The sequence below is a fragment of the Rattus rattus genome, chromosome 1 (genome assembly GCF_011064425.1).
Source record: "Rattus rattus isolate New Zealand chromosome 1, Rrattus_CSIRO_v1, whole genome shotgun sequence".
NCBI classification, from domain to species: Eukaryota; Metazoa; Chordata; class Mammalia; order Rodentia; family Muridae; genus Rattus; species Rattus rattus.
In genome coordinates this window covers 94,551,978-94,573,832 of record NC_046154.1, presented here as the reverse complement: position 1 = coordinate 94,573,832, position 21,855 = coordinate 94,551,978, and the positions used below count along the sequence as shown (strand labels likewise).

General features: G+C 46.4%; 1 protein-coding gene across 1 annotated transcript in view; it reads right to left on the bottom strand.

Annotated features, from left to right (window-relative positions):
* Epb41l4b (erythrocyte membrane protein band 4.1 like 4B) overlaps positions 1 to 21,855 on the bottom strand; it is a 155,125-nt gene that overhangs the window by 53,878 nt on the left and 79,392 nt on the right. The window contains 2 exon segments of the mRNA XM_032903782.1: positions 17,913 to 17,977; positions 21,664 to 21,697. Coding sequence (XP_032759673.1) covers positions 17,913 to 17,977; positions 21,664 to 21,697 — 99 coding nt within the window.

Below are 21,855 nucleotides of genomic sequence, written 5' to 3'. Positions count from 1 at the left end.
TCCGGAGCTGAGGACCGAACCCAGGGTCTTGTGCTTGCTAGCGCTCTACCACTGAGCTAAATCCCCAACCCCGCAGCCATGCTTTCTTACACTGTTTCTGGGAACTGAATTCCAGTTCTCATGCTTGCAAAGTGAGCACCCTTACCTAGTCATCTCCCCAGTCTCTGTCTGTGTCTCTGTCTGTCTATCTGTCTGTCTGTCTGTCTGTCTGTCTCTCTCTCTCTCTCTCTCTCACACACACACACACACACACACACACACACACACAGAGTTACTGAATTCAGATTCTTTCTACTTCTGGCCTGTTATTAGCTGAGATTCACTAGGATTTTATGATACTCCGATGAACTGTGCTCATCCTTTCTAGTATCCTGTATTTTGTTTTCTTAGTTTATTGAATTGGTTGATAGTATGTATCAGGAGGATGTGGAAGGCCTTCTGTTGCTCTTGTCTTGGTTCTGGAGTTTACAGGAAAACTAATGTTTCAACATTAAATGCGGTTCCTGCAGAACCTCACACTAGACTCTGACAGCTGTCCCTTCCACTTGGTTACTAAGTCCCTTGGGCAGGGACTTCTCCCTGCCCTAAGGAGATCTGTGCTTTTCCTCTGCAGGCCCTGTTCCTGTCATTCGATGCTTTAAAAGGATGGTGTTCAAATTCCCCACTGCATCACCATCCAGCTTCTCACTGGCTTTGGGAATCGATTTTCCAAGAAGCCGCACTACAGTGTGCAGTTTCTCTCCTGGCATCTCTCCACGATGGCGCCGACGTGCTGGACGCTGACTAAGCAGTGACAAAGGCTGACTTCCCCAGTCTTCTGGGGGCATTTTTATTTTTAGCTTGAAGATTGAAACTGATCATGATGCAGCCAACTATTTCCTGACCATTTATTCTCATTCTCATCTCTCATTCTCTCTCTCTCTCTCTCTCTCTCTCTCTCTCCAGCTTGCCTGCCTATCCCTCTTCATTCTACCTTCTGCAGTTGGTGCATTCTAACTGGACGAGAGGAAAAGCAGACGTCGGATAGCTCTGTCCTTTTCGTCCTGCAGGCCGCCCTCAAGAATGGCTGGGAAAACCTTCATGTCTTTGCTCCAAAGTCATTAGCCATAAAGTCCCTCCCCTGTCTGATGATGGGGCTTACTCTAAGGAGATGAAGGCAGGGGGATCATCATAAATCCAAGGCTAGCCTGGTCTATATAGCAAGCTTCAGGCTAGTCATAGGTGTGCAGTGAGATCCAGTTTTAAAACAAAACAAGTCAAAACAACCACCACCAAATAAATAAACAAAAAAACAAATAAATAAATTCTGTGTTCTTTTGTTTGAAGCCATGCTCCACTTTCTTCCTCATTTAAATCCTGTCTTAACTGCAAGTTTATTGGAGAGGCCACTGACACACTCCCCTTTCAGATTGTCTGGGCTACATTCACAGCCTCCACGGAACAGTGTTCCTTTTTAGGTCATCCCTTTTCTTTGACACTTCTTTGGGGATGCATAGAAAACACAGAGGACTAAACCCCCACCCCCTTCTCTCCTATGCTAATCATTCCAAGACCTTGTCCCACATTCTGACTCTGTCTCCCCTGCTAAAAGAATGAACAGCAACCCCTGTGGCATTTCTTCCACTTTCCCAACACCGAACCATCGAGCAGGCAGGCCAGGAAATCAAGATGATGCTCAGATTTTAATAGATGAGTGTCTGGGTAGCTAAGAAGCCTCCCCACAAAAGTGTTGTGCCAGCCTGGCAGCTCTCTCAGACACACACGCACAGAGGATGTTCCATTCATGCCCTGCCCCACAGTGCATCTGATTTGGGTTGCACGGCTCATGTACAAGCCACCTGTGTTCACAGCCACGCCTTCACTGGCAATGATGCTGCCCGTACAAGCAGTGCCCACACCAGTGGTTCTCAAACAGTGGGTCGTGACCCCCTTGGGAGTCAAATAGTGATCGTATATCAGCTATATTGCATATCAGATATTTAGGACTCATAGCAGTAACAAAATCACAGTAATAAAGTGGCAACAAAAATAACTTTATGGCTGGGGTCACCACAACATGAGGAATGTCTTATATTTTTGGTTGTGAGCCTAGCCATCTCTCCAGTCTGAAGAATGTCCTAAAGGGTGGCAGCATTAGGAAGGCTGAGAACCACTGGTCTCCATAGCACTTAGCTGCAACCATTTTCTATGCCCTTTCTAGAGAAGCCTGGCTGGGACAAACCGGTTCCTGTTTTAGTTCTGAACTGCTGTGGGCACACTGCAAATACCACCTCAGAACTAACCCAGCCAGGGCCTGCAGATGGAAATCTTGGGAGAGCTGCCAACAGATGGCTCTCAGAAGAGCTGCAAGAGATCAGTACCCTTTCTCCTCCTAATCCCTGGGCTAAGTGGACAGGACCCGGGGATCTCAAGCCTCATCTACTATCCAGACTATCTACTATAAATACGTCATGTGCCATGGAACAGATACCAGGAAATGCCACTTTACCCATGTTCAGGTTCCTTACCTAGAACTGTGCCTCACCCAAGCATGATATTCTATGGGTCAGATGTCAGTTAGAAGTCCATCACCTCACAAAAACTAAGGCATTTATTGTGCTCTTTAAATATGAAGGGATCCCTCCAATTGACATTTTTGAATGACCAACATCTGCCAACTTCTTTACTCTCCAACAGCCACTTAAAGACTACAGATCCTTATTTTCTAGTATGGAAGCAGGACCAGAAAGAGCATGTAACTTTGCCAGAGTCATGAAGCTATAGATTGTCACAGCCGGAGTTTGAACAGAGACAATTGACTCTTTTGGGATAAGTGATACCACCTCACCCTGTAGAAGACAGGAGAGGCCTATGGGTAACAAAGGAAAGTGGGCTGGCAGCCCTCTGTGTGTTTGATGTGTGCTGTGAGTTCATGGAATTCATGGTACTCATCAGGGTCTCAGACACATCCCTTTACTAAGCATTTCCAAACCAGCAACTGCAGTAGAAACCCTGAACTTATATATTCACTGCTGTGTGCACCTGACATAGCAGAAGGGACACGTGACTGACCATCTTGGTTCCATGGTACTTGTCACTTATTTCAGTTTTCATTTAGCAGAGATTAAGCTGACTAGCACAGGGTTACAAGTTCTCACTGAATTCAGGGAAAGCATACTCTTGACTGTGGGAGGACATACATTTGTAACATTGTACTTCTTGCATAATTGGTTTAAAGAGAAAACTGTGTCAAAGTCTTAGAGACAGACACATTACAAATGTTAGAAGCAGTCAGTAAGGTGATTTCCTATAGAAACTTAGTTTCATTTGTTAAAAGAAGACTAAAGAGAAAGGTCCTCTGTGTGTATGTGTGTGTGTATGTGTGTGTGTGTGTGTGTGTGTGTGTGTGTGTGTGTGTGTGTGTGTGTGTGTGTGTGTGTGTGTGTGTGTGTACCTAACAAAACCCTGGGTTCTATTTCTGGCACCTGTTTCCCACCTGTTACATTTGATTTTTTAAAGATGTGTGCAAGTGTGCGTGCGTGCGTGCATCAGCCTGCTTGTTTATTTGTATGTGTGCAGATGTCTATTGATTCTAGAAGAGTGTTGGATCCCCTTGGAATAGGAGTTGTAGATGTTTGTAAACCACGGTTATGAATTTTGGACCTCTGCAAGAACAGCCAGGACTCTACTCTGAACCACCCCTCCTTCTAGTCATTATGGCTTTCTTCTTCCTTTTCTTTTGGAGACAAGAGTCTAAGTCTGTAAACCAGGCTGGTCTTAAACTCACAGAGATCCATATGCCTCTGTCTTCCAAGTCCTGAGATTAAAGGGGTGAGCCACCCCCCTCCTTGTTACATTTTTTTTACACAATTTTATCCCTTCATTGGAATACAAATATTTGTCCTGGTTTAGATTAATCCTCTTTTAAATTACTGAATTTTACAGTTTTGTGCTTAAGCATTTGGCAGCACAATGTTGAAAACTTTTAGACTCAAATGCTAGCTGAATTTGAGAATCTAATTTTGAAGCATGGAAATTCAAACTGATAGTCCCTTTTAGAAGCAGTATTAAAGAATGACATTGGATTTTACTTTTGGATTATAAACCACGACACAAAATACATGTACAAAAGAATGGGAGAAGAATGTCAACACGTTCTTATCCATTCAAATTATTGTTTTTGAAGGCTCATTTTTATGTGACTCCTTGAGTTATGTGGTCAAAGACTTGAATTACTAATGCTATAGGCCAATCTTCTGAGTTTGGATTCTTCCTTCTCGTTGTGTAGGTGAATTATTTACTGTGTGCCAAGCTGAAAAGCAGATGCTAAGTTTACAACGAATTTTGCCGTCACATCGTTATCAATGACTGAGCGTGAAAAACAGCTCCAAATAATCCAGTGACAACGCTATCCTCCTGCACTCTACAAGCCAAATCAGCGATTTATCATTAAGCAAAGTATACGTGCATATTACGCAATTTTAAGTAAAACCATGGTAGTCTTGTTTCCATATTTGGTTGCAAAATCCACAAAGATTTCTATAGGATAATTCTTTTTTTTAAATTTCGTTCTTTAATTTACATTTTAAATGTTATCCCATTTCCTGGTTTCCCCTTCAGAAACCTGCTATCCCACCCCATATCCCCTTGTTGCATTTTAAAATGTGGTTTAGACTCCTTAATATAGACCCTCTCACTGGTAGAGGAGAATTTCCCCCAAATTATAATTCTTTCAAGAAAATTTCCAAATAATCAACTTTCCAAATTAATTCTATCAGCACGAGTGATGTGTGACTTCATATTCAATATGGGGCTCTTAATTCAATTAGTGTCTTAGCAGCCTGGAGTCAAATATCGTTTCCAACATGGCAGTATGTGGGAGAGAGTGGATGTCTAGTAAATGCTCGTCTAATGAACATGTTCCGATGCATTAGATTTTAATTTTCTTAGGTAATTTTCAAGTATTTACTTGTAAAGGTTTCACTTCGCTTATGAGTTCCCTTGTTGCTTGTAACTACATTAACTTACTTTTGTAAATTGTAGAGTAAAATACCGTTCGTTTTGGGGACAACCTAGAATATTCCATGACACTATAGTATCCAGCATAGGATACACATTTACCATTCAATTGATGAAACCAATTATTACAACTGATTTCAATAAATGGCTTAAGCATTTGGCGCTTGACATTTTTCTCTCAGAAGAATGCATTTTGTCTTGGTGTTAACCTTCCTAATGTCTGTCTTTGTGAGTACATGCCTGTGCACGTGTGTGTGTTTGCATGCATATGTGCACTTGCATAAGCACACATGAGCCACTAAGGAGGTACGAAGCTGTGAGGAGGGGCTGCATATGATTTTGTGGGGAGATCTCAAGGTGATAGCAATTTCAGATTCATTCCAGGTCTAGTCCAGTGAGTCACCATTTCATGAATTCCCTTTTGCTCTGGGGCCCATGACTGAGAGTTGGCTCGATCTTTTTTGTCCTTAAAGCAAAGGCTACCTCAGAGTCACTCTGCATAGAACATTACTTCTAATGCATATGTAGTGGTCTGAAAGAACCATAGAGAGTGGCACTATTAGGTGTGGCCTTGTTAGAGCAACTGTGTCCCTAGGGGGTGGGCTTTGAGGTCTCAAAAGCTCATGTCAGTCCAAGGTGTCACTTTCACCTCCTGATGCCTACCTGCTCCAGAGGTAGAACCCTCAGCTCCTTCTCCAGCACCATGTCTGCCTGCACACTGCCATGCTTCCTGCCGTGATGATAATGGACTGAACCTCTGAAACTGTAAGCCAGCCCCGAGTAGATATTTTCCTTTATAAGAGTTATTATGGCCTCGGTTTCTCTTTACAGCACTAAAACCCCAACTAAGACAGCATCCAAGAGAATTTTTCCTTCTTGGTTTCTTTAGTCTTTTCTCTGCTTTCAATTCTGTTTCCCACTGTCGCTGCTCATTGCTCTAAGTAAAATCTTCCTTCTGGAGGGCAGCAGCAGAAACACACTTCCCCTAGTGGCTGCTTTAAGAGACCCCAATACACAGCAACCCTTACGGGGCCTTATTACTAGAGTGTAAATAAATAAGTACTCTACACAGCCCGTCCCTTACCATCCCGGCTACCCTGAGCCACGGGAGAATCGGCCATGAGCTGGGAAGGATATTTTTCCAATCCTCAGACAGCATCCAGTTCACTGAACAGATGAAATTAAAACATGAGTCATTCCAAGTAAAGTTCAGGTTAGATGGATAAAATATACAATGGGTGGGAGGGCGGGCTGTCGACACTGTAATTGTCGGACACACCACTGTGAGCCGAAACCTGCATATGTGTTTCTGAGGTGACAGAAACGAGCAGGAGTCTGTGTTGGTGTTCATTAGTGCACAAAAATCTCAAAAAAAAAAAAAAAAAGCCTCTGTCCCTTGCCCAGTTCTCACAGGCTCTTTAGCTGTGTCTCTATGAGGTATCCTTAGCCTTTGAGGCCAGACACTGGCTGGGTTTGGGCTTCGGCTTAATTGCTTTTATTACAGACACAATGTTCATCGTTCAACGGGGAAGGAGGCTGGCTGGGTCATTAGCACAGCAACTCTTGCTAATGGGGTCTTCGCCACCAAAAAAGGATGCTCAAGCCATCCCTTCAGGCAGGGAGTGATTAGGTGGGTTTCTGTAGGGTGTGACTCTAACTATTCTAACCCCTTTGAGTGGGTTGCCTAGACAACTATTGTGGTGTTTTTAAAAGCTGCAGTCTTCTCTCCATTAAAACCACTCACCGCCTGGGGATGCACCTGCGATTTTGGAGCGGATCTATCAGAAATATAATCATAACTACAAGGAGGTCCTTCCTTGGTCAAATGCACAGGTAGGTCACTGCATCTGAGTGCGTGGGAGTCTGAGTAGAAAGCTTTCAACAGAAACCTTAGCAGGAAAGGAAGCGCAGACACTAGAAATCAATTCCCTAATCTCAGCTATTTTTATCTTGTCTGTGTCCCCCATCAGCTCTCCAGGGTGGCAGCATGTTGATGGTCATCTGAATGTCTGGAAATCAATTTCAAGAAAGGTCTAGTGACGATTATAAAAAATGCTAAGAGGGCATGTTTAACGATGATTAAGCACCCCAAACATGTGCACAAATACATACTTGTGTGTACATGTATGTCTGCAAATGAGTGTGTATGCATGTGCTAGCTGGCCAGCAAACCTCAGGGATCCGCTTGCTTCTACCTCCCCATTACGAGCATGTACCACCATGCTCGCCTTTTTCATATGAGTATGGGAATCCAAACTTAGATCTTAGTGTGTGCCTGGCAAGCACTTTATAACTAATCTTGATAAAAGAGCATGAAAGGACAGATGATTCAGAGGGTCACAGAAAATCAAGTTCACAAGTTCAAGGCCAGCCTAAGCTTAGGGAGTTTTTGCTACGTAGTAAGGCTAAACCTCAAAATAAATAAAAAAATAAACAGTGGACGGGGTGCAACCTTGCTCACTGAGAAATACATTAAAGACAGGTATTCTGGCCTTTATCCATTGGACTAACAGAAACGGTTAAAAGCTAGCAGCAGCTCTGTGAGCATGCGTCCCTCTGTCATCACACCTATATGTGGAGGGAACAAGCACATGACATCTCCTTAGGGGGAAGAGCAACATAAAAGTGCTCAAATTATAATGCTCACACCTTTTGGCTTAGCAAGTGTACTCCCCGGGGAATCATTCTATAGAGTTCATTTGTTCAAGCGCACAAACAGAATGCCTACCATACAATTATCGTCGACAGCTGACGCAGCCTGCGTGTCTATCAGTTTTGACTGGTTAAGTAAACACATGTGCTTCTTTATATGTAACTGGCTTGAGATTGACAAGAGACGCAGCCCAGAACTAGGAAGCTGAGGAAGAAAAAGGAAGTCACAGAGATAGTTAAGAGGCTTAAAATTGTTCGTTGTGTGTCTTTGTGCTATGCATGAATGCAACACAGCATCCGTGTGGAGGTTCGAGGACAATCTCGGGTCAGTCTATACCTTCCGCCTTGAGATGGGGTCTCATTAGTTTCTGTGGCACATGAAAGGTTACTTAGCCAGCAAGCTTCTAGGGATTCTCCCATCTCTGTCTCCCACCTTGACATAGGAGTACCGGAAGAACTATGTATGTATGCTACTGTGTTTGGCTTTCTATGCCTCCAGAGATCAAAACTGAAGTCTTTATAATTACATGGCAAGCACTTTATCCACTGAACCATCACCCTAGTCATTGAGATTTTACCAAACATTGTGCATTTGATTGTTTAAAAAAAAAAACCCACAATGGATCCTTTTATTACCAGGTTTGTGTGTGTGAGTGTGTGTGTGTGTGTGTGTGTGTGTGTAGCACAAGGGCACACTGTGTGTACATGTGTGTGAAAGCCAGAGGTCAATGTTGGGTGTCTGCCCCAATTGCTCTCCACCTAATTGTTTTTTTTTTTTTTTTTTTTTTTTTTTTTCAGAGCTGGGGACCCAACCTAGGGCCTTGCGCTTGCTAGGCAAGCGCCTACCACTGAGCTAAATCCCCCCCCCTCTCCACCTAGTTGTTAAGTCTTTCACTGACCCTGGAGCTCACTGACACAGCCAGGCTGGCTGGACGGTGACTGCTCCAGAAACCCTCCTCCTCCTCCCACCCCCGACACTTGGTTCCAGACCGGCCCCACTGAGTTCTGCTTTTACATGGGTACACAGGATCCCAACACAGCTTGTCATGTTTGCATGACAGGCAATTTACCAACTGAGCCATCCCCTCGGCTCCCTTATGACTCTCTGTTCAGTATACGAACAGGGCAAAACTTTCTCTGCTTTGTCTGAGATAAAACCCTGAACTAGATAACTCAGGAACGACACAGACACTCTAAACTCAGCAAACTTTCAAGACCTACTGGAGCAGTGGAATGCGTTCTGAGCCCTCACCTACCCTTCACCCCGTGTCAGCTTTGCCATTTACAACAGCATTGTTGGCAAACACTGTGCCTGGCAGTCATCCCCGGGGACTTGGAGACAGAAATATCATTTCTATTTCTCCTTTTATCCCTCCTCAAAAGATCCCCATGGTATTTCTGCTCTTACCCTGGCTGTTTCAAAGAGAGGTATCTTTCTGCACTGTGAACTGTCTTTTATTTTATCTCTCCTCTAGAACCAGGCATCCCTTTCTGTTGCTAAACTTGGAACACACAGTTCCCCCCTTTGGCCCAGGAGACATACCATTTCTTGTGCTAGACACTATCTTTGTTCTTTTTCTGTTCACATGGACTGCCAAGGTGTTACTGTTCAAAACTTACTGAAAATTGCAAGCAGATAGCCTTAGACACTGTGTCCAACACCTTGATGAAATATTATTTGTGTATGTGTGTGTGGGCAGAGATATCAGAGGTGTTATAAATGTACGATTGTAAGTTGTGTGTTGAGGCCAGAGTAAAGGACAGAAGTCATCTATTGTATTTTTAACCTTGGTTTTGGAGACAGCGTTTCTCATTGATCTTGAACTCACCAGTTTAACTGGCTGTCCAATGAGCCACGAAGATCTGTCTCTGTCCCGCCCCCGCCCCAGGACTGTTACAGATCTGCACCACGTCCAGCTTTCTACATACAAGGTGTATTCCGTTGGTCAACTGTCTTGTGTCATTTGAGCTCACTAACAGGCTCTGGAAACAGAGCTGCCCCCCTCCCATCCCAGACCTGAGCGTGTTTGTCTTAAAGTGTCCTCTGAGGCACGTTGTCAAGGAATGGGCTGTACCTCTCTTGGCTCTGTAACAGGGAGGAAAGAGAAGAGCGAAACATCCCAAGAGTAAAGACACGGTGTCCTTGGGAAAAGCTAGAAGACAAATTACGTCCAAAAGATGTTACTATTCTTGGCCCCACGATGTGAAAGATGCCTACAGAGGAAAAAGTGAAGCCAGGAGTTGCTCAGTAGGGAGTTCACCGAGGAAAGCTCCATCAGGACCCCAGCTGTCTCTTCCGTTGCTACCTGGATCTGGAGGGGACACTTGCCAGGGACAGTCTCTCCTGGGACCTCCAGCTGGCTACCTTAGGTGATCTCCCCAGTTGGCGTGTATTACATGTTTGTAAGCCCTCGGTGTGATGATGTTATTTTTCTGTTCTTTGTTCTCTCTCCTGGAAGCCTCACTGGAGGAGACTATTAGGATCTCCGGCTGCAGGCCTCCATGAGGCTTCCCCAGTTGGTTTCTGCTGGGTGGTTTTAGCCTGGAGTTTGTATCTCGCCCTCTACTCACTGTTTCTACCTTTTGGTCACTTGTTATTCTTCTACTTTTGAGTGCTATGTATGTGCTCAATAAACTCACTCATTTGGAAGGCAAAGAATGGCTATCATAGACCTCCCTCCAGGCCATGAACCTGGGTGGGTGCCATCCATCCAAACTCAAGTCTTCAAGCTCACGAAACAGGCACTTTACTGACAGAGCGGAGCCATCTCCCCAGACCTGATTTCAGTCCCCTAACAAAATATTGTTATTTCTTTTTGGAATGAGGAAAATGAGACTAATGGGAAAACCTGGCAAAGGTCACATGGCTGGTGGCGAAGCTGAGGTTCAAAGTGCATGATTCCAAAGTTCCCACATTTTACCTCTCCAGAGACCTGTAAACCCAGGACGACCAGAATGTCACACGGCGGGCCTCCAGTCTGTCTTGAAATCTCCCGTCATCGAGCTTCTGTGATACTGCACCTGTTTCCAAGAATGGGCTTTCACTCTGAGACGGGTCCTTAGATGGCTGTGGTCACCCTTGTCTAGTGGCTGGACATCCCCAGAACCCAGTCTCTGGAGGAGGGCAGAGCAATGACCTGACAGACTAAGGGGTGATGGTGATCATTATTAAAGCTACACGAGGAACCATTAGCATCCAAGTTCCCCTGCTCCCCTGTTTAGAAGTAGCAACACACAACCAGGCAGACTTAGCTGCTTCTTGAAGTGCTAAGGATTCAACCCCAAGCCTTGACCATACTAGACGAGTACTAACTACTGATCACATCCCAGGGTTCCACTCACTCACTCTTTAGCATTGCAGCTCCTTAAATTTTATATATATTCCCTCCCCCTTGCCACCAGTGTGACCCGTCAAACCAAGACTTGGCACTAACCAAGAGAAGCTTCCCCCCCACCCCCGTTCACTCCCCACTCCTGTGGTGATGGTGAAAACCTGGCATTCGTGCCTTTAATCCCAGCACTCAGGAAGCAGAGGCAGGTGACTCTCTATGAGTTTGAGGCCAGCTTGGTCTACATAAGAGTTCCAGGACAGGCAGTCTATCTAGAGAAACTCGATCTTTTAAATTAAAAAAAAAAAAAGGCTTCCAGCAGCTATTTAAATAGAGCCCGGCATTCTAAAAGAAGTTTGTTTCTGTAAACATTTTAATGCCACGTGTGTGCAGGTAACCATGGAGACCAGAACAGGGCACTGGATCCTTTGGAATTGGTGTTAGAGGCAGTTGTTGGCTGCTCAAGGCGGGTGCTGGAAACCAAATCTGGGTCCTCTAAGAAGCAGCAAGAATTCTTAAGCACTAAGCCATCTCTGTAGGACCAAAGCTCAACATTTCTGAATAAATTGTCTGAGCTATCATTTGGTTCCTAATTTGAAGAGAAGTAGGCCTATTTGCAGAATTATTGATCTCTTCTGGCCTAGGCTCAGCTGAGTGCCAGTTTCAGGTCTGTTTGCCTTTTAGACACCCCAGGGGCTCCTTAAAAATGTGCCAGTTTTCCTTAACAACAGGCTTTTCTCTGTCTGACCCCCCCACCCCAGTCCCCCTGGCCTGTGTTTGCTCACTGCCTCCTGGTGGGAGATGCAGAAGCCAGTCATCCTGGGCCAATTTGTGGTATTTACCTGAGCACCTGGGAAACTTGGCCAGTCAGGCAATCGACTTAGAGCTTGGTTTGAGAACTATTGATCTAAAAAGATCAATATGGCTGCCCAGAGAGTTCTTTGATGAACTCAGATTTTAAAGAACTAGGTAAAAGCTGCAAAGTCAAAGGCACCAAACAGGCTGGCTCTGCTATTTGTCACGCCTCAGGCCTCAGGCTGGACCCGGGAGGCTGCAGTCACTGACCTGGAAGGACAGTGGGTGGTTTTAACAGGCAAGAGAATCAGAAGGGACCCCCAAGCCCTGTCCCCACTCCACCTTTGCTGCTAAAGAGAAGCAGCCCCTGCAGGAATGCTTGAGCAATGGAGCACACAGTTCTGAACGCAGGCTAGAACCAACCTGCGGATTTTCAAGACTGCCGTAGCGAACATGAGCTACATTGGCTCACTGTGAGATGGTCTGAGGGGCCACGGAGACGTGGGGACTAGCTAAGCTTGTGAATTTCAAAACCAGAGTTAAGTTCATTAGTTGTGTGGGAAAGTGACTTTGATGTTGCTTGCAGTTGATGGTTAAAACAAAACAAACAAAACAAAACAAAACAAAAAAACCCCAAAAACAAATGAAAAAAAAAACGTATGAATTCCTGGGAAGATGTGGGACATCTCCCACAATGCATTTCTGCTCCTTTGAAAATGGAGACTGAATGGAGCTAAGTAGCTGTAGATATAGGCTACAGGATCAGAGTGGAATGAGGCAAGGGTCACTAGACAACTAGGGGGTACACAAGTGGAGGTTATAGTCGTTCTGGTTATAGATGGAGTTCCTAGCCCCAGATGGGTGTAGGCAGTCACTAGCCCACGGATGACAGGGATGGCAGTGGAGACAGAGTTACCACAGGTGACAGGGATGACTGTGCAGTGCCACTAGGCTGTTGGCAGTTCTCTAGTGAGCTGCTAGACCTCAATGAAGTGAACTGCACTACGGTCTAATAGTCGCTGAGATGTGAGGACAGCCATGAGGCACGAGAGCCCAGCGGCTGGCACTTACCTGGTGTATGACATGTAGGTACTGGGTGACTGAACCCCATCAGTAACAACACGCTACCACCCACCTTTCAGAATGGCCAGGAAGACAAAGCGATACACGCAGAGCGTGGCATTGTCCATTAACCCCACTGTATGACTGTAGATCACTATCTGCCTAATGGGGTTTCTGATGTCAGATGCTCAGGCCACTGCCCTGCTCACCATTATACCCAAGCTTCAAATGACACATGATGGACAGCGTTGTAAATGATGACGCTGGATCTGTGAATGACACGGTAGCCTGTGTTCTATTCAAAATGTGACACTCCAGAATGGATGTGTTACCCCAGAACTCTCCAGACCAGCACGAGACGACCTATCATTGCCTGTTACCTGGTTAGAAATTCCCTTTCAAATGAATCCATTGTCTAAGCAGACATCCATTGAGTACCTGCTATCTGTCAGGCAACGGGAACAAAGGCAAAGCTCGGATTAAGGAGTCTAAGGCTCCAGGAGGAGATGAATAAAAGAGGCTGTTTCAATACAAAGTTGTAAGTACAATGTTCCCGTGTCTGGGGGTGGAAGGGGAGGCAGTAGTAGAACACTGAACACAGAAATTAACCCAATTTGCAGAGGTGGGGGGCTGTCAAGAGAGTCCCCGGAGAAGATGACGTCTGAGCGGAGGCTTAGAGGCTAAGCAGGAGTCAGGAGTGACAGGATTCTAGGCGGAAGGAACAGCATTTACAAGATACAGTCATGAGGTGTGACGCGAGCAGTTCGCTATTACAGACAGGTGAGGAGTCAGCGTGGACTACGCCAGAGCAAAGAGACAGAGGCACAGTGCCCAGCCCTGCCTGGAATGACACTTCAGATATGGCTGCAGAAAGACAAGAGCAAGCCTGGCAAGGGTTGTGGAGATCAGAGAGAGCACCTCTGAGCGAGAGAAGACATTCCTGCAAGACAGTGTTGGGAGGAATCACGAAGGGAGCAAAGTTGAGCAGAACCATGGACAAGGCAGAGAAGACTTGGCTTGTAGCTGATAGTCACATACATTTTACCCTTAGCAAAAGGGAACTTGGGAGGGGAAGGGAAGTTGTGCATTCCAGGAGTAGTGGTGGTCAAAGGTAAATTTGATTTTTTTTTTTGTCATGTAGAGTTTGAACTGTGCATGGAACATCCACACCCAAGTGTCAGTGCAGAAACTCGTACAGATAGTCTGAGCCGCTTTCAGAGTCAACGGCATTATAAAACGTGACAGAACACGGTGGTTCTAGGAGACCTGTGAGTGAGGAAAGTAGGGAGCAGAAAAGAAGAGGCCCCCTGAGCAACACCAACACCCAACAGGAACAGAAAAACAAGGCAGCAAGAACAGTCACCAAGCAGTAGATAGAGGTCACTGAGGTGGAGAATGCAAAGTGTCCCCGTCACAGCCAGGTTGCCCCACGTCAGCAGCTAACCAAATCCACTCCTCAGCAGCCTAAGCAGAAGGCTTTTATTGAGAGCACTGGATGATCTTTAAGAGGCCACAGACACAGCCAGGAAGAGGTAAGCAACCACGGGAACATAGACCCCTTCACCATAGGACTGTTATCAGGGGACACCCAGACACAGGCAGTACAGCCCTTCCAGGAGCATACCAGGGCGATCACCCCAGCCACGGAGCCTCCGTGAAGGATGGTTTTGTCCCAACCACAGAACTGAAAGATTCACCTTCGGACACCGGGAATCAACTGTACTACGAGTGAGATCAAAGGTAGGCTTCCATGCAGAAGGATCAATGAAATGAAGATGGGAGTTCAAAAAACAAAAACAAACAACAACAGCTCCCCCCCCCCGGAAAAGAACAAACAAAGGTAGGAATAATCTTTATTACTTGGAGACACGTTGTAAAAAACGTTAGCTGTAAATGAAGAGGCCCAGAACACGTTTATTCAGATGGTGTGCACGCACTGGGGATCGAACACCTGCTGAAATGGAACACATTCGTAAACACACATCTTGTGGGGACTGTATAGGTAGGTGTTCTACTCCCCCCCCCCGTGCAAATGTGCAGAGGATTGATTCCCTCCTCCTCAAGAGACTTTCATAGGACCAAAAGGGCCAGATTTTAGCAAGAGAAGATGTTATCAACACACGCCCAAGGGCTTAGAAGGAACAAAATTATAATCACATATATCAAAGTGACACAAAATGAACTGATTGCACAAAAACACAAATGGAAGAGCATCTTGGGACCTCCTATAAGGCAGAAAGACCTTAGGAGCACTACTTGAATTGGGGTAAATAAATACTTTGGTACAAGTTTCGCCCTAAAAGACAACATGTTGCTTTGGGGTTCTACAGAAGGAAAGGGGCCATACGCATCCCTCTGCGCCAACACAAGGCTTTGGCACGACCTGCAGAAGCCTGGCAGGCTCTCCTGAGCGCCCCCTGCTTCATCTCGACTGCACGCTGCCGTTCAAAGGAGTTGAGTCTAGGATGGAATCCAGCCCCTACTCTGACAGCAGTCACAATGGTGGCTTCTGAAATCACACAGGTTAGCAGCACCAATCACTGAGGCGTTACGAATCATCCTTACGTTTGAGAAGTAGATTCTAGCGAAACACGCTAGGCAACTGGCGATCAGCACCGAGGCTCAATTCCACACCGGCTAACCCACTTAAGGACGGAAGGTTCCAAGCCTCCGTGTACTGATGGAATACCTAATGAGTTTTATAATCTTTATTGAGCTTCTGTTACAGAAGGGGTGTGACAGTTGCCCTTATGGTGAGTTAGTCTGGATGCATGTTCTCAGCCCGAATGAGAAGTGAAATCTTAACAGAGCACAGAATAGAAAGGACCTTGGAGATCACTTAGCCCAGCCCATTATTTTCATGGAGGAAATGAAACCAAAGAAAGGAGAACGATCTAGCGAAGGTCACACAGCAAGGGAGGCTGGTCCCTGTCAATCTCCATCCCTAACCACAGTACTATGTGCTAAGCTGTTTCCCCAAGCCTTTGGGTTTGCTGGCTTGCTTTATGTGGTCCCACTGGTTAAACAACCAAACTATCAGGTACCTAACATGACGGTAGGGACTTTTACTTCAGCTTTAAAATCAGCATATCGAAATGATTCCTGAGCCTTTAGCTACTTCATTATTGAGAATGCAGTCCACAGTAAATCATGGCTATCTACGGTAGTCATCTTCAAATGTTTGCACGGACACCAAAAGCACTAATGACACTTGTACAAAAGCATCCATGCGATGCCAGGACGCTTCTCATGGAATACAACGGCACCATGGTGGTGACCAGAAGAGGCTTCAGTCTCTCAAAGTGCGGTCATGAGTTTGTCCCGGTATGTGACACTGTACGCCCCTCCTAAGTTCCTCTGGTTCTGGTCGTGGACATAGTCAAAGTGGCCGTCATCTCCACTAGCTGAGGCTTTCCAGTGCGGCCTGTCGTCCTGAAAAGACGGCTTGTTTTGTTTGCAGGTGGAATGGTTACTGGGAGAATGGAAGACAATTCAGAAATGAGTGAGGTCCAGCATGCATACACAAAGGAAATGGGGGGAGGGGTAAAGTGTGAATGGGGTGCTTGACACAGAAGCGGCCTGGCGACTTCAGAAGGCTGAAAACCCCAGTGTGACCGTCTACACTGACAAAAGCTATTTCTGGGAAAGTCATGCTTTTGCAAAGGGGTATCCCGTGGTCAGGTCAGTCTAGGGAAAGTCAGATGAGGGGAAGCCCCCTTAAATCCGGTGTGAATGGTTGTGGTTTCAGATAGCATCTGCCACAAGTGTGACCGATCGGCTCTCCTCAGGATGCAGCTCCAGAGAGCTCTGTATCAGAGAGTGCTGGGTGCTGCCTGGGTTCCACCACAGAAGGTCTGAATGGGCCCGAGTCATGGTTCTCAGGGGACACTAAATCCTGGCATCAGCATGGCTATCAGTGAACCTGCTGCCTCCAGGTGAAGAGTAGGTGTGGGGTTGCCGCTGAGGGAAAATACGCAACAGAACAGGCGATACCGGGTATAAACCTGGTTAAACCACGGTAACAAGAGGACACCTCTTCTAAGCCTCATGAGTATTTGTCATGTCTGAAAAACAAACTACCTTCGTCCGGGCCACGCTAAGATTTAGAATTGTCACCCCACTAACCTAATCTGCCCTAAAATGTTACATGAATATCAAAGTGTTACTCCTGGAAGACTGCACCACTGTATCATGTGATCCCACCACCACCACCACCACACACACACACACACACACACACACACACACACACACACACACACACACACACACACACACACACACACACACACACACACACACACACACACAAGCTTCTGCCTAACTTGCTCAAGCCACATCTGTTTCTACTCCTCCTTCTCCATGCTCCCTCAGAAGCAAAGGCTCAAAGCTCCTCCTCAGGACACCCTGAAGTCAACTTTGCTTCTGAAATAGCTGGACACGTAAATGCCAACCAAGACTCATAAAAAATGCAAATCTTAAGGATGTGTCTGCTCCCTGACTCCAAACAGCACGGCAGGTGCCAGGTCACTCCTAGGGCAGTGGCAGGGGACAGTGACATCCCTCTAGCCAAATCCCACTTCTTGTGAACTGAGTTTCACTGGAACACAGTCATGTGTTCTCTCATGCAAAGCCTCACTGCTTGCTGTTGTCTTCAGACAACAACCACAGAGCTGAAAATGCACGCCCTCCTTTGCTGAACACTGACCAAAGAAAACATTGCCCTCGTTCTTAAAGGGGTAAAAATCCTTAAAAAAAAAGGAACCCATAATCACCAGAATTTAGTCACATTCCAAGAACATAAATTCTCAGAATAGGAAAATGTTACTTGGAAGTCTTAAGCAACATCTCTGATTTAAAACCAAACCAAAATATTTGTGGTCAGAATGAAAAGGGGAAAAAAAAAATCTGTTATTTCACAGACTGGTCACTTGCTTCCTTTGCTGTGCAAAACATCTGTTTATGCCCTGGTCCTGTCACCCAGAGGAGTTGTTCCTTCGGAGTGGGGCCTTCCAGGGGACAGAAAGAAAAGACGTCCCAGTCCCAAAGCAGGGATCCGCAAGCTCGCAAACTCACCTGACATTTGGGGAGTGAGGGCGCCACCTGGGCTGGCTGGGGTGGACGTTAGGATGAAACTGAGGCTGCAAAGGAAACAGCAGACCCGATTACTCAGTGACCTTTGGATTTCAATGGCCGTCGCACTGTTTGCTTTTTCCTGCAATGGCACCCACCTCAGAAGCCCAGGGGGCTGTGAATAGGACGCTGTAACCAAGCCCTGGGGGGAGGGGCGGCTGGACCTTTCCCGGGACTATCTTGTTTCTTCACTAACAAAGGCGGGGGCTGGGGGCTGGAACCTAGTGTTCGGCACACCAAATACCATCTCCAGAGAAGGGGCTGGGAGGCAAGGTGCCACATCTGAGTCAAAGGAGTCTACCCAGCATGCCTCAGGCAGACAACACTCCTCTCACAAGGAGGATGGGGTGAGTGGCTTCTATCTCAGGAAGCCACTTTTGTTGTTTTTGAGATGCCAACAGGCACACGTTAACAGCCTAGTTACATTGGCTCTCACACAGGGCTGGAAGGACGGGGTAATGAAAGCAATAGTGTTGTGGGTGCATAAACAGTAACGTCATCAGGAGGACCTGTTACATTGATGAGACTGGAGAAACACGTGGACTGAAGGAAGGAGGGTGGGAAACTGTTCCTTGGAAGATGAGGAAACCAGTGTGAGGCTTGGATGGGCCTAGCAGGGTAGCTGGCTGTCATTCCACTTTTCACCTGCAGAGGGCAGCAGCCCTGGACATTGTCAGGAGCCCTGGGGAGTCTTAAGGCTAAAACTCCCTATGGGATAAAATTTGCTCCCCCTGACCTGAAAGTCACTTCAATTGTGCCACCATTAATCTTTTAATTATTTCTTTCCTTCCTCCTCTTTGCCCCTGCTGCTGTGGTTAATAAGCAGTGGCCTGCTTTGTGTTACAGAAATTCTCAGCAATTCGTTCATCCAATTTTCATGGCCCCTCGATGCTCTCATGCTGCCTGTTCTGCATTCCAGTAGCCTTTCTTTCCTCCTTCAAAGTGCCTGTCAGCAAGCGGAGGCTGCACCACCAGAGGACATGGTGCAGAGGGTGGAATCTGTAGGGGTATGCCTGCAGAAGGGCCTCAGTCCTGACCTGGAGCAACCTCCTTCTCTTTGTCTCTTTTGGGGATACCAAAACCCATGCAGTACGGTGGTTAGCCTAAAGTCAGTCATTCCCAGGGTTCACACACTGCGACTCCAACAAGAGAGAATGACTAACCTACAACCGGGCCCTCTAGTCTTTTCTGCGTTTAAACACACCCAGAGAGGCAGAAACTTCATCCACAGACTTGGGGGGGAAAAGGAGATTCCAGAACCTTCCTTGGTATATCTCCTACTTTAATGCTAAACTCAGGTACTCTGTCCATAACGAGGAATGCATGTGCGTCTCTTTGTCACAATCACAGAAAAGAGGAGCCATGTTTACTGGAATTTTGGGGACAATAAAGAACTGTCCCAACTCAAATGGCAAGTGTCCTCATTGAGAACAGGGCTCTCTACCCTTGGCAGCTGGCTGTCTCTACAGCTCTAAGAATGAACAATGCTCTCGTCCATCCCCTTCCTAACAATCCTTCACAACATTACGATGTGTCAGTCCAGCCCACGTATATCCAAACTCTGATGGGACAACACAGGGCCAAGTACAAGGGGTTCCTAGCAACAACATGGAGGGATCCGTGTCTAAAATAGCAGCAGATCTGCCTCAAACAAGCACAGCCTGGGATGGTCATTCGGAGCAGAATGCAAGGGGAGGCAGCAGGGGGTAGGGTCATGGCAGGTGGGTTGTTTTACTTTCTTATTTTCATTCTCTGTCTTCCAAGGGCTGGTTACCCATCAACAGCTTTTCTCTCCCTACAACACTCTAGTCATGCCAGATATCCCTGAACAAAAAGCAGTCTGTGAATAAGAAGCCCAAGATCCTAAGGAAAAGGAGAGAGGGGAAACGATATTCCTTCCACCAGGTTCAACACTAGGAGTGTGAGTTCACTCACAGAAGTTTTTTAGAAACAATCTGGAACCTCCTAAGATCACGACCAATGGCAACTTGGTCATCTACAGAAATGACAGGCCAGCGAAGGGGGCTGTTAGAATGAAGTTTAACACTGAAATCATTTACGGGATAGCGTTGGGATTTGTGACATTCACAGACAGACACAAGGGGAGCTTGCTTCAGAGGCTTGTCCAGGACAAGGTTTCACACATTTTTAGGTTGGACAACAATGTGGTGCTATGTGAGGTGATTGGGTCTTTAGGGGTCTTCAGAGGGACCCAGGTTAGTTCTCCTGGACCCCCTTGTGTACTGCGCCCCTGCCCTCATCCCTCTGTGTAATCTCTCCCTCCACATACACTCTTGCTCTTAGGCCAAATCCCTTACCAGAGCTGAGCGGAGGCCTGTGCTACTCTAGAACCTCCAGAGCTATGAATTAAATGAACTTATTTTATTTTATAAAGTAGACAGTACTGGGTATTTTGTCACAGCAATGGGGGTTAGCAGGGGGGGCAGACTCCAAGTTAGGAGTTACCTTTAAGCAGAAATAAATGACCATCTGGGAAGCAAGGCATATACCAGCCATGCAGTTGCCTTAGGATCTCTGAAGTCTACGGATGCCAAATTCCTACTCTAGTGTGTTAGGATAAGGTGGTCATTCTATTAATGCTGACCATATGGTCTTAACACAAAGAGCTGAATCCCACTGGAGCTCGGAGCTTCCAACTTAAAAGAAAAGGAGGAGGGGCTGCCAATGTGGATGACACTGTAGCGAGCAGATAAGAGGCAAAGAACACCTCTTTGGTGGATAAGATAAGGGGGACGGATAAGGGGGAGCAGCACTAACAGGAACCTGAGGCCAACTACTCTGCAGCTTCTGGGAGCTGAACACAGGGCTGGTGACAGGAGCAGTGGAGATAGATGTAAGGAAGCAGGGCTGGCTGTAGAAGGCCAGACAGGGCTAACCACAGCAGCTGTGGAAGGGCTGGCTTGCTGCAGTGTGGACTATGGAGGACTTTGGCAGTGGTGGGTGGGCAGGTGGATGGCATAGGCCTAGCTGGTACTGCTTGGAAGGAACACAACTCTGGGTGTGGAAAATGAATGCAGTGGGCCTGATGTTTGACAAAATGGGTTTGCCAAAAAAAAAAAAAAAAAAAACCAACAACAAAACTACCTCTGGGCATGGTGGCCTGGGCCCTTTAATCCCAGCACTTAAGGGGCAGAGGCAGGTGGATCTCTGTGAGTTAAAGGGTAGAGCTCAACATAAAGAGTTCCATGACATCCAGAACCAGGTCCTGTCCCGAACCAACCTTCCTGCCAGTTTTCTCAGTACGTTTGCACCCCTCTGGGCCCTGTCATGCTCAAGAAGGCAAATGAAGGAAGAACTGGAGTCTCCCAAATACTTGACCAAAATCTCCCTGTGGGTGCTCATGCCTGCCTGTGGGGCTCGTGCCCGTCTGTGGGGCTCGTGCCCGCCAGGTCCACAGCACACTCTCACAAAGGCATGCACTTGAACGTCACTAAGAGGTTGCGCCTGACCAACCAGAAACATAACTACATGTCCCTGGCACTCTACACGATTAAAAACAGGTACTCCAGATGACTGGGAGGGAGCAAGGGACTGGGCAGAAGGATTTGTCTTTTAGAGTTTTCTGGGAAACAACAGGAAGAACCAAGACCTAACAAGCATATGTAGTTCCTCCATATCGTTTGTCACACAGAATTCAGGAACTTTAAGAAACATCTCAGACATAGCATCTCACCTGGTAGTTATGGACTTCAGGATTTGTTTTAGAGCTAAAAAGGAAAAGAAAAACATCATTTTAAACGTTGTAAGGAGGCACGGCTCTATCTGACAGCTGTAACAAGTTCTAAAGGCTCTGTAATCCACCAGGGATATCTGCACACCATTTTTGTTTTGGGTACCAAAGCTTACACGAATATGAATATATATA